The sequence below is a fragment of the Heloderma suspectum genome, chromosome 2 (assembly GCF_057233095.1).
Source record: "Heloderma suspectum isolate Gila_16-S chromosome 2, 16-S_ref, whole genome shotgun sequence".
NCBI classification, from domain to species: domain Eukaryota; kingdom Metazoa; phylum Chordata; class Lepidosauria; order Squamata; family Helodermatidae; genus Heloderma; species Heloderma suspectum.
In genome coordinates this window covers 157560864-157573819 of record NC_139459.1, presented here as the reverse complement: position 1 = coordinate 157573819, position 12956 = coordinate 157560864, and the positions used below count along the sequence as shown (strand labels likewise).

The window sequence follows — 12956 nt, the reverse complement described above, 5'->3', positions numbered from 1 at the left end:
AGGCATTTTCTCCCGTCTAGGGCTCTGACAGGAGAAGTTACCCTAGCGAACAGAAAAGCACTTTCTGGATGTAAGCTATGGGCAGGGGTGTTTCAGCTCCCCACAACCATGTGCCCTTTTTGCTTTTAAAATCATATCCCCCACTCCTCTTCTTCTACATGATATGGGCAGTTCCATGTTTAAACAAACAGAGTTATTATTGTCAAAGCAAAACCTTCCAGAAGAGCAACCTGCAGCTGTGAGGGAAAATCTCTACTAATCAAGTAGCAACTACAGATGAGCCTAGAAGAAAGCCACCAATCATACCATACAAGGAAATTAATTCTCTTTGACATGATCCTATAAGCAGATATGGAAAGCTGGATTTGTAGCGGTGAGAGGGAGTGTAACTGTAACTGGAATGGAATGTTTCTCATCCCAGACTCAGCTTCATTAGAGAGTATTAAGTTGACAGGGAATGGATGAAGCTTTTCTGTCCCCTTTACTTATGCCAGAACACTTCCCAGCCCACAACCGCAGGGCCACAAGATTCAAAGAGAAGCAAAAGGCCTTCGAGGGATGTGCCTCTTGTAATGTGAGTAGGAACTAAAGTGGTTTAGAAATGATTGTATGGGGGAATCGGCTCTGGGTGAGAATGGCAGGGAAAGGAAGTTAAGGAATGTCTGACCACTTTCAGTTTTGTATATAGCTGGGTAGCAGCACACTGCTAAGTTAAGTTTGTTCTTCTGTCTCTGTGGTTCATTTTATAATCTTCCAGGTAGCGTCAGAAGACAAACTGAAAAGAAGGCAGTGAAAATGGACCAGCTGAAGCTTCCAGGAAAGTTGGTGTTTGAAGGAAATGCCACAGAGAGCTGGAGAAGATGGAACTAAGGGTTTGAATTGTACTACTCTGCAAGCGGAGCAGATAGGAGAGAGACTCCAGTTAGCATTATTTCTGCGAGTGGCAGGTGAAGAGGCAAGAGAGGTATTTAATACTTTCCAGTTTGATGATGATGAAGACAAGTATAAAATTCAAGTTTTGATTAATGCATCTGAAGCATTCTGTGTACCCAGAAGAAATGTTACTTATAAAAAAGGCACACGTTTTTCACCAGAATTCAGAGTGAAGGAGGAAGTACAGATCAATATGTGACTGATTTAAAGATGCTGGCCCAAACCTGTGAATTTGAGGAGCTGTGAGAATTTCTTATTAAAGATCATATAATCTGTGGTATTCAGACAGACAGATTGAAAGCCAAATTACTGAGAGTGATTTAACTTGAATATATACAAGGCAGAAGAAGTGGCTGCAAAACATTTGAAATGTTTGGGGGCAACAGAAAAGCAAATGGATGCCTTAAAGGGCAAAAGTACCTCTGAGAAGCTAAAAGTAAGCCAATCTCAGACCAAATGAAAGCCTGGCATTACTAACAGCCTTAGAAATAAGGACGTACCACAGAGGTCTGCAGAAGCAGCAGAGGCCTGCTACAAGTCTGGCATTTCAAAACTATGATTTGGGGACTTGCAATCTTTTAATTATATGCTGGTATTTTTTGTTTAGGAACCCTCCTAGCCTTGAAGATTTGAGAGGTCCATTGTAGGAGGGCGTTTTTAGCTTTATTATTGCTTTAGTATTTTGGCTCTGATAAGTACTTCAGTTATAAACCAATGAGTAAGTTCTTGCTAAATAAAAATACTCATTCCCTAACAAACAATTTTATTTATATTCACAGGTTTATTTCTGTTAAGTGTTTGCTTTAATGTGTTTATAATTTTTTTTGTAGTTTGACCACTGAGGAAGACCTGTGTCGAAACACGTTTGGTCATTTTATATTATTTCATATTGTGGTTGTATTGATCTTTCTAATCTGTGTTTTTCTAGTAAACAATTTTAGTATAAAGATTCCAACAAAAATTTGCTTTAGAGTTTCTAACTGAGGGGCATCCCAATTCATTGTTTCTTGTGTTTTGAGCATTTGGGATACATATCTCCTTTGTGTTTGCGTGACTTTTGCTGGGTGCCAGTCCATGAAACAGCATTCACACAGTTGAAGGAGCTGCTAATAAAAGCTGCTAATAAACTAATAATATTACAATGTGAAAGAAGCAGTAAGAAGCAATACGCAGTCAGTGGATGCTAGTTTTACAGATTAGGTGCTATTATGCGGCAAATGGTGCACCTGTTGTGTATGCTTCCAAAGCATTAACTACTGCCCCCCCCATATGCTCAAATAGAAAAGGAAATGTTGGCAATAGTGTTTGGATGCACAAGATTCCATCAGTTTCTCTGTGGAAAAGAAGTGACTGTGGAAATGGACCTCAAACTATTGGAGGCAATTTTTGGAAAACCTTTATATAATGCACCTCCAAGAATCCAAAGATAGCTGCTAACACTACAGAAATATCAATTGTAAGTGAACTATAAATCAGGCAAAGATCTAATAATTGCTGATACCCTCTCCAGGGATATACCAAACTGGGAGGAGTAAGTTCTGAGGAAGCTGAGGCTGCTGTTAACCGCATGTTGTTTTATTTCCAAATCTGAATCAAAATTGAAAGAATGTCAGATGTCTACTGAAAATGATAGCACATTGCAAATCCTGAGAAATATTTTGCAGGGGTGGCCAGATAGATGAGTGGAAGTTCCACATGTTTATGGATGTGTTCATGATGGGGTCATTTTCAAAAGTTACAGAATCGTAGTACCACAAGTCTTGAGAAAAGAGATATTGGCAACTATACATGAGAGTCATCTGGTTGTTGAATTATGCAAAAAGAGAAGCTGTTTATTGGCCAGGCATGTGTGCTCAAATTGAAGACTTGATACTGTTATGTACCAGATGTCAAACCTTCAGAAATACCCCCCCCCCCCGTGTTACCTCATGAATTTCCAAAACCTTGGCAGAAGCTGGAAATGGACTTATTTGAATTTCAAAGAGAAGACTACCTACTTTGGTTGATTGTTATACAAAATATGTGTAAATATGTTTGCTTGAGGATGTTACAAGTAAGTCAGTAATTTTACATTGCAGATACATATTCGCAAGACATGGTATACCTGAAGAGATTGTCAGTGATTATGGTCCTCAATTTTGTTCTAAAGACTTTAAAATGTTTGCCAAAGAGTGGGACTTTGTTCACACAACTTCCAGTCCATTATTTTCTCAAACCAATGGAATGGCAGAAAAAGTGATTCAAACAATAAAGAGGGTTCTGAAGAAAACTAGTCTGGATTACACAGATCTATATCTTAGTTTATTGGATTATTGAACTATGCCTAAAATCGATGCAGCATCACGTGTACAACTCTTAATGGGGAAATGTTTGAGAACCAGGTTGCCTATTGTTACACCATTGTTACAACCTCAGCAGGTAAAAGGTGATATACAGGCACACCTGAAGAGACAACAAGACAACAGAAACATTATTATGATAGAGGTACAAAGCCTTTACCTCCTTTGCAGTGGGTGATTCAGTTAACATTCATCAAAACAGAGCGTGGAAACTAGCAAGAGTGACTGGATAACACATGACCCCAAGATTGTATTTGGTTCAGACTGATGATGCAGGTGTCTGCAGGTGTCTACAGGAGGAACAGATCTGCAAAAAAACTCCGAGCCATGAGCCACTGATGGATGAGACCACCGAGACTACAGCTGCACTTCCATCAGTTGCATCTCCATCAGAGGTAGACTAACCAGAGTTTCAAGGCAACAGATGTGGAACAGTTGTAGCACAACATGCCATTGAAATGCCAGAGAAGACTGTGGACTCTAAGTTACCTGTGACTACGTCAAGAAGCAGGGTGATCAGGAAACCAATTAGATACTGAGAATAGTTCTTAAAAAGGGGGGAGGGGAGAGATGTAATGTGAGTAGGAACTAAAGTGATTTAGAAATGGTTGTATAGAGGGAATCAGTTCAGGGAAAGGAAGCTAAGAAGTATCTGACCACTTTCAGTTTTGTATATAGTTGGGTAGCAGCACACTGCTAAGTAAAATTTGTTCCTTCTAAATCAGCCTCTGTGCTTCATTTTATAATCTTACAAATACTACACCTCCTTACCACCTGATTCTCTCCACAGCATTTGTCAACTTGATACAAAAGCCCCTCCCCCACATTGCAGTAACTGGAGAGGTATGCTGTCATCTAACGTCCCAGTCATAGAAGAAGCAAGTTGTGTAGAGGTAAGGAGGAACTAGCACTTATTCTAATAGTTGGCTGTGTTCTTCTTTAGGGGAGCCTTGAGAAAATTCCTAAATTTATAATAGAGGGTAGGGAGGGAAGAAATACCATTAGAGGGGGAAATCCTTACATTCTTTCTACCCTGCCTTCTGGAAAGGCTGAAGAATCTCATGACACCATGTCCTGGGGGTGGAGGAAGAGCTTTAGAAGGCCAATCCCCAAAGACAATACTGGTCATATTAAACACACATTTGCTACTTACAAAGACCAGTTCACCAGGTTCCCAGCAACAAGCAAGATCATTCTGTCCTAGAAAAGGGAAGTAATCACCAGAAATGTGCATGAAGTGGCAGCCATAACATCTTGCCATTGCAATTGGATGCACAAGTGCCTAAGGCACAATCCAATTATATTAAACATTTTAAAGTTTCACTGATTTCAGTGGGAGAGAATTAACGACATATGTAATTTTGGGACATACAAAAATCTTACCTGTAAAGAAGTAACTGAGAAGAAGCTTTAGAAATAAATGCAGGTTCCCATTGTTGCTTTAATATTAGTAAGCATTTACAGAACGTTTGTGTGTTTTGCTAATTATTTTTAAATTAAAATTTCATGGTGAAATATACAAGAAACCACAATAATTCATCAATAAACAATCCATTATACAACTAAATCAGTACAGGGAGCACTATGTTCCATTACATTTAGATCTTAAAATCACAGAAAGACGCAGTTAATTAATGTAAAATATCTTTCCAGAAAGCACGAGATTCAGGAGGGTGAGTTGTCTTTTTTCTCATATTTGCACATTCAATAAAAGGATGCCATATGTCATAAAAGTTATTTGTACTTTGACATAGTCTTTAACTCTTCACTTGTAAGACCATAATCTGTTGATCTACTGAGCACTTGAAATTGGTTGATCTCACTTCCATGCCATCAAAATCTCTAGTCTAGCAGCCACATGCATGAAATACATTCTTACTGTAAATTTCAGTTTTCAGTTTTCTGAGTCCCACAGAGGGCATTCTCCACCTCTGGAAGGTGCCTCCTCCTGGAGCTGGTAGGCAGGGTCTACATCTAAACTTTATCTCTCCAGGGGGAGGAGCCATCTTATCTCCCAGACCGGACTGGAAAAAGCAACCACTCTTCACCCCTCATTAACCTAGTAAAAAAAATGACATACGAACTATGCTGATGGCGCATGTCAGACTACAAACAGATACTCAAAGCAGTCAAAGAAACAGAGGTTAAGCAGAACTCCCAGAAGCTGCCTAACCCCCCCACATGTACAGTGCTGGCAGAAGCCTCTTAACTATCAATAATTTAAATGTTTCACATTTAACTATCCACATTCCGTTCCTTGCATGCCTGACACGAAGCAGAGGCAGGCCGAATGCCCTCCATGGGACTCAGAAAATTGAACTTAATGGTAAGGATTTCTTCTTTTTCCTGAGTCACATGGAGGGCATTCTCCACCTTGGGATATTGCAGAACTGTGTAAACTATGGATGGGCTTCCGAGAATGGCAGGATATTGTACTATCACCTTCTGGAGTGCATGCCTCCCAAAAGCTGATGCAGAAGCATACCCATCAACTTTATAATGTTTTGCAAAGGTATGTACAGAGGCCCAAGTGGCTGACCAACAAATCTCTTCAATAGAAGGACTTCCTCTAAGGGCTGCTGAGGTACCTGCTCCCCTAAGAGAATGGGTCATCATTCCCCCTGGGGGTGGTTCCTCAAAGCCTTATAGACCTCCACAAAACATTCCCTCAACCATTAGGAAATGGTGGACTTGGAAACCTTATTCCCCATGGAGTTTCCCTGAAAGGACACAAATAGGCCTTCCAATTTTCTTAAAGTCCAAAGTCCTGTCCAAGTAAAATTGATGCACCCAGCACACATCTAACCTGTGCCAGGATGAACAGGATTTGGACAGAGGGAAGGTAAGGAAACCACTTGGGCTCTATGGAACAGGGAATTGACTTCAGGAATAAAGGAGCGGTCTAGCCTAAGAACCACCTTGTCTGAACGAAAGATACACATCTGCTGAAAGAGCCCCCAACTCAGATACCCAGCTGGCGGAGGTAATCGCCGCTTGAAAAATCACTTTTAACTTGAGACATTTCAAAGAGCACGTGGCCATCAACTCAAATGGAGCCCCCATCAATGCTGTTAATAACCAATTCAAATTCTAAGTGGGGAATCTGTGTACTGTAGGTGGATTTAACAATGTCACTCCTCTTAGGAAGCACTTATAGTGAGGGTAAGAAGGTAGTGACATCTTTCCCCCGCAACCCAGGGTACTGTTGAGGGCTGCAGCCTGCTTCCTGATGGTGTTAGTGCTCAGGCCTTTGTTTAATCCTTCTTGGAGAAATTCCAGGATCATCATCATCTTTCCCAGCAATGGGGACTTCCCTGTCTTTGTGCACCACATTAAGAAGGTCTTCCAAGTATTGCTGTAAACCTTATTGGTAGAGGGTTTTCGTGATGACAGCAGAGTCTTCAGTACCTCTAGGGGTGGACGAAAGTCACTTACCTTTCGTCGAAGCTTGTTCGCGGTGGGGGGGAGGCGCTTCGCTGCTCCCCCCGCGAAATTCAGGCCGGGGGGGAGGCTTCCCGCCTTGCCCGGCCGCGAACTCGAAAGTTGTTTTTTTTTTTTTAAACGCCCCCATGATAGGCTACGTGACGATTAACGTAGCCTATCACGGCTAGATCTGCAAAGTCAGCCGTGATAGGCTACGTTAATCGTCACGTAGCCTATCACGGGTGACTTAAAAAAAAAAAAAAAAGCACGTACAGATAATGGCGGCCCCCATAGGGAGCCGCCATTCCCGTTCCTTATTTGGTCGCTGTAGTCTACGTAAAGATTTACGTAGACTACAGCAACCAAATAAGGAACGCGAATGGCGGCTCCCTATGGGGCCGCCATTAGCGTACGCGTTTTTTTTTTTTTTTTAAGTCACCCGTGATAGGCTACGTGACGATTGACGTAGCCTATCACGGCTGACTTTGCAAATCTAGCCGTGACAGGCTACGTTAATCGTCACGTAGCCTATCACGGGGGCGTTTTTTTTTTCATTTATTGGAATGGCGGCGGCGGCGGCAGCCGGTCAAAAGACCGGCTGCCGCTCCCGCCCCGCACGAACACCTGCTGAACCGCCGGCCGGACCCGCCGTCGGGAGGGACATTCGGCGAAGGTAAGTCCCGTCCCGGGGGGGGGTGCGGGGGGTGGGGGGGCAGAGGTTTTCTCCCCGAAACTTGTTCGGGGGGCCGAAGACGTTGGTGCTCGGCCCCCCGAAGTTTCAGGGAGAAATTCTCCGCCATCCCTAAGTACCTCGTGTATTATCCCATCTCCCTCAGCCATAAACATTCAACTTCCAGACTTCAGACAGAAGAGTCCTGGCTGTGGATGACATATTGGTCCCTGAGTCAACAAGTCCCTCCTGACAGGCAGTTTCCAGTAATTTGTCCCTGCCAATTCCAGGACGTCCGAGAACCATGGATGAAGAGGAAGTGAGGAGCAATTAGAATGACTGTCACCCTTGTGCATTTGATCTTCTTGAGCACCTGCAGAAGGATCAGCATAGGGGGAAGATGTAGAGTAGATGCTCTGGCCATTGAGATGTGAGGGCGTCCATCCCCTCGGCACCAGGGTTGGGAAGCCTTGTCATGTACTTGGGTACTTGGGCATTCTGTCTGGTAGCAAACAGATCCATGATTGGAACCCCGAACCGGAATGTGATTGACCTGAAAATATGTGGATTGCATGTCCATTCCAATTTGGATGTCTTGCTGGGCCAATCCGTCACCTTGTTGAAACTCTCCACTAAGTGCTCTGCCTTGATGGATTGAACGTGTTTCTCTGCCCACATCAGAAGCTTGTGGGCCTCCTTGTTGAAAATTTTTAACCAGTTCCTCCCTGCTTATTCACATAGGCTTTGGCCAACACATTGTCCATTCTGATGAAGATGTGCACCTCTCTTAACTCCTGACGCAAGTTCTTTAGGGCTAGACGGATGGCTCTTAGTTTGTCACTTGATGCTGCACTGTTGTTCATTTTGGCTCCAGACCCCCTCAGCCACTTTGTGTCCCAGATGCCCTCCCCAACCCATGAGGTTGGAATCCGTTGTTATGGTGACTCTCTCTGGTTCTTCTACACTCATTCCTTCTTGGAACCTCATCTGGTCCAGCCACCATTCCAGTTCTTGGTCTACTCACTCCAGAATGTCAATTTGTCTGTGCATGCAGGAGGTAATATGGTTCTGGAACAGAAGCAACAAGTTCTGCAGTTGAACTGCATGAGTGAAATCTTTACCAACTCACCAAACCCTGACATGATACCATCACCACCAATATTTGAGCCAAGGTCATCAGGTCTGCTGTTTTCCAAGTGTGAATGGACACTGCCAGTTGAGATAGTTTCCTGATCCATTCTTGTGTGAAAAACATCTTGAACTGATCGGTGTCCAGTATCACCCCCAGCTGTTCTAGTTGCTGGGTGGGGCATAAGGCACTCTACTTTATGTTCACCAGAAATCTGTGGTCCTTGGGGCATTTCAGTGTGAGTTAAGTGCTGTCTGTACACTGCTGCTCCAATGACGCTCTGGTTAAAGTGTCATCTAAGTATGGGCAGAGGTACACCTTGCTCATCCTCAGATGTGCTACAACAGCTACCAGGAGCTTGGTAAATACTTGAGAGGCTGAGGTGAGCCTGAGTGGCAGAGCCCTGTACTGAAAAAGTTGGTTGTTGTAGCAAAGCCGCAGATACTTCTGGTGTTTTCTCCTGATTGGAACATGCAGGTATGCCTCGAACAGGTCTATGGATGTGTCAGAAATGGACCATCCTTTCCCTTCACAATCAACACCACAAAAGACAAAAGCTTTGGGCTAATATGATTTTATTTTGCTAGAGCTTAGTCTCCCTACGAATGAAGGTTCAAGGAAAACTCTCAGGCTGCCCCCAGGCTCTAAACAACTTATCAACAATTTCTAAGCAGAGGAGAAGAACCAGAGGAAGAGAAAGTTGCTGGCAGTTTGGGGTATGAATTTCCCGGCCAAGCTAGTTTCACAGTGAAGCCCCTCCCTTTGGTTGGCTCCCTCCTACACTGGCTTCCAAGAGTGGCTATCCGGGCAGAGCGTCTGAGCTCTGCCCCTAACTTTTCCCACTTTGCTTTGTGTCATGCCCTAGTGTCTCTTAAGTCACGCCCCTCTTCTTCCTCCTCCTCCTCCGAAACTTGCATTCTCACAATGGAGAGGGGGGGCAAGGACTCAGTCTGGGCCATCTGTTGGTCAAGGTCTTGGGAGGACTCTCTTCCAGCGTTTTGACTCACTTGGGAGGGTCCCTCCCCCAGCCTCTGATCTAGCTGCTGCTCCAACTCTGATTCAGAATTGGAGCTGTCAGACATCTCAAGGTGCTTAGACTCATCCCTGACAGGATGCTAGGAAATCCTGCTTGTTCAGAGTTGCACAATTGATTTCAGAGTCTCCATTTTGAAATGTCTTGTGAAGATTTGTAACCATTTGAGGTCCAAAATGGCTCTGATATCCCCATTCCTTTTGGGAACTAAGGAAAAGATGGAGTAAACACCTGTTGTTTTTTTTAATCTTTCTTACTGGGACTGGTTCTATAGCTTTTATCTCCAATAGGTGATTGATAGCCTTGAGAAAGTTCTGATGCTTGGTACATTTGTGTGAATATGGGAAGCAATAAAGTCCTCTCTGGGAAGATGGGCAAATCCCAAAGCATAACCAACTCTCTCTCTCACCCATTTTTTGTCCAAAGTAGTTTGGAGCGAAGTGGGAGCAAAGTTCAGTAGGCGCCCACCCAAGGCACCCACTGTTGGACTGATGTCAAGTGGATGAGGTCTTTTTTTGTCCTTTGTTGTACTTTGAGGCATAGTTTGAAAATGCTGACTGCATCTTAGGCTTGTCAGATCTGTAGGTTCTTTGCCATGTGGGCTTGTAACTACCCTGTTGGTCTGGTCTTTGCATGCATCAGTTAGGATGAAAAGACTGCTGTGGTTTGGATTTCCGTTTTCCTTTCTTTGAAGGAAGCACCTTTTCTTTTTCCTTATTTTCAACCAAGACCTTGTCAATAGGTTTCCCAAAAAGTCAGGCACCTGTGAAGGGTGAAGTGGCCAGCTTAATCTGGGAACCTGGGTCCACATCCCCATTTCTAAGCATATGTTACATCTCGTGATTGTGTGAGCTGCCGTGGTTTTGGCTCCAAACTGGATCGCATCCAAGGAAGAGTCAGCAAGATGGGCTGCTGAATAAGAGATTTTCTTAAACCATCGGTTTGGGAGTAAAATCTGAACCTGCCAGTTCCTCTGCCAATGAGTAAGTTGCTCTAGCAAAAAAGGAATTAGTTGCTGATGCCCTGAAGGCAGCAGCGGTTGCCTCAAATCGCTCTGCATAGAGCTGCTTTTACTTATCGCAAGGATCTTTAGGCCCGCTTTCCCCACTGGGGGGCAGGGCTGCTGAGGTCAGTGCAGCAATAGCGGCATTGACCACTGGGACCTTCAGCTGATCCATAAGCTTACCGGGCAGAGAGTAAAGTTTATTAGCCAGTTTGTGTGGTTGCTTGATTTTCCCCAGAGAGGCACACTCCGCCTTCCAGGCTTTGGAGAAGATGTCAGAGAAGGGAATTGTCAAGGGTTTGGCTGCTCCAGATGGAAAGACCATCTTAGCCCCTGCAAAAGTAGCAGGGGATGTAGAAACCTCTGGTTCAGGTACCTTCTCCTTAATTTGAAGAATTCTACTTGCTTTAGCTAACAGGGTTGGAAAAAAATTATACTGAAAACAGTAGAACTGAATTCTCCTCTCTGAGCAGCAGAGGAAATCAGTTCTTCCTCTGACAATTCTCCTTCCTCCTCATTATTTGAACCAAAGGAGTCCTGACCCTCATCTGAGGAGATGGGGCTCTGTGTCATTTTTCACCATTTGGATGGTTTACATGCCTTAGAATCCTTCCTTTTGCCCCCTTTTGCCTTTAGGGCATTATTGGGGGGGGGATGCTACCCTTATGGCATCTGGGGGAAGAATGTGCAGAGGAGGTGGAGGGTGATGAAGATGGGGTGGCAGATCTGGAATCTGAGGAAGACTTCCTAATCCTCTTCCTTCCCCTTTTTTTCTTATGTTTAGTGGAGCTTCTAGACCCATGTCTGCTCCTCTTTCTTTTCCCCTTGTGCTTCTTGCGGGGGGAGGGGGATTTATTCCTGGTGGGCTCCTTCCTTCGACCCAGTAATTCTTTGGATGTAATCTGTCTCACCCACTGGCGAAATTGCACCTCCTCCTGGGGCAGCTCCATGATGGGGGCTTGCAATGTTGGAGTACTAACCCCTACCTCACTTTGGCGCTCCATGTTGCTTGGTGATGAGAAGCTGTCTCCCTCTTGTGGCTGGTCTCTGGCCCTCTCCATGTTCTTCTGAAGGGGTCAGGCCAGGACTGCAGTTTCTTCCACTTTGTTTCCCCCGCAACCCTGTTTGTGAGTGAAGGGTGTTGGAACTTGGTGAGATGGTGGTGGCAGTGGCAGCCTGAGCCGTCTGTGGCCCTGTGAAGTGGTAAGGAATGTCCTTGTGTCTTTGAGGTCTTCCAACCAGACAGCCACACCTAAAGCTGAGTGCAGGGTGCATCCAGCCCTGGAGCCTTGCAAATGCTGCTGCCTCTCTGTTTTTCTGCTGACAAAGCGTCCACATTTAGTGGAGCATTTGTTGCAGTCTGTCTCTAGGCCTCAGCAGAAAAGCTGAGGAAGTTAGACCCTTCCCCCCTGCTAAATTGTTTCCCCAGGCTCTAGCTGGATGGGAGAAGGAGGTAGAAAAGTGAGAAAGAGACAGAGATAGAAATGAAAATAGGGAAGGATAAAGGGAGAGAAAGGAATTTTCCTATGTGGGAAACAAAAGTGAAACTAAGATGTAGGCTGAAACTCTGCAGCGCTTCAGCAGGACCCAGCTGTTCTGCTCACTAGGCAGTGCTGGTCTGGGAGATAGGATGACTCCTCCACCTGGAGAGATAAAGTTTAGATGTGGACCATGCCTACAAGCTCCAGGAGGAGGCACCTTCCTGAGCTGCAGAATCCCCTCCGCGTGACTCAGGAAAATGTAAGTAATACTTTGTGTAGCAACTGTTTAGTCCTTTGTAGATTGACAGAAAACCCAGTGTTGGCAAGAAATCAATCTACTGTTTTATTTTTTCAACTCTTTGAAGACCTGGAGCCAGAGATGATTCACTGAGCATGACCACCATATATATGAAGACAAGTCCCTTTTTCCTCATAACCCCTCCGGATACTGAGCTAGAGATAATATAGCTCAGTTTCACATGTGTTAAATACCATATATGCAGTAACTTGTGGCTGTTTTCCCTTATTTTAGCTGACACTGATTTTCAGGGAGCTTTAGTCCAAAGCACATTCTAATTTGTTTGTCTTATTGTGGCCCCTGAATCATAGAATCATAGAACTGGAGGGGGCAATTAGGCCATTCTGCCCAAGCTCCTGCTCAGTGCAGGAATCCAGTGTAAAGCAGCCCTGACAGATGGTTGTCCAGTCTTTGCTTGAATATCTCTGGCAACAGAGAGCTCACCACCTCCCTAGGCAGTTGGTTACATTGTTTGACTGCTCTGACCATTACAAAGTTTCAACCAAAATTTTCCTTGTAACTTTAGCCTGTTATTTTGTGTCCTACAGCCTTGGATGAGTGAACAGGTTGTGGCCCTCTTCTGTGGGGCAGCCCTTTAGGTACCTGGAATGTGCTATCATACCCCACCTCTCTTCTCAAGGCTAAAC

The 12956-nt window shown here is 44.4% G+C and overlaps 2 protein-coding genes across 2 annotated transcripts in view; one reads left to right on the top strand and one right to left on the bottom strand.

Moving 5' to 3' along the window:
• USF3 (upstream transcription factor family member 3) overlaps positions 1–3990 on the top strand; it is a 63755-nt gene extending 59765 nt beyond the window's left edge. The window contains exon 8 of the mRNA XM_084835329.1: positions 758–3990. The gene's annotated coding sequence lies outside the window, so the exon portion shown is untranslated. The remainder of the gene's footprint in view (positions 1–757) is intronic.
• SIDT1 (SID1 transmembrane family member 1) overlaps positions 1–12956 on the bottom strand; it is a 315540-nt gene that overhangs the window by 26660 nt on the left and 275924 nt on the right. The window contains exon 21 of the mRNA XM_084835330.1: positions 4426–4472. Coding sequence (XP_084691456.1) covers positions 4426–4472 — 47 coding nt within the window. The remainder of the gene's footprint in view (positions 1–4425; positions 4473–12956) is intronic.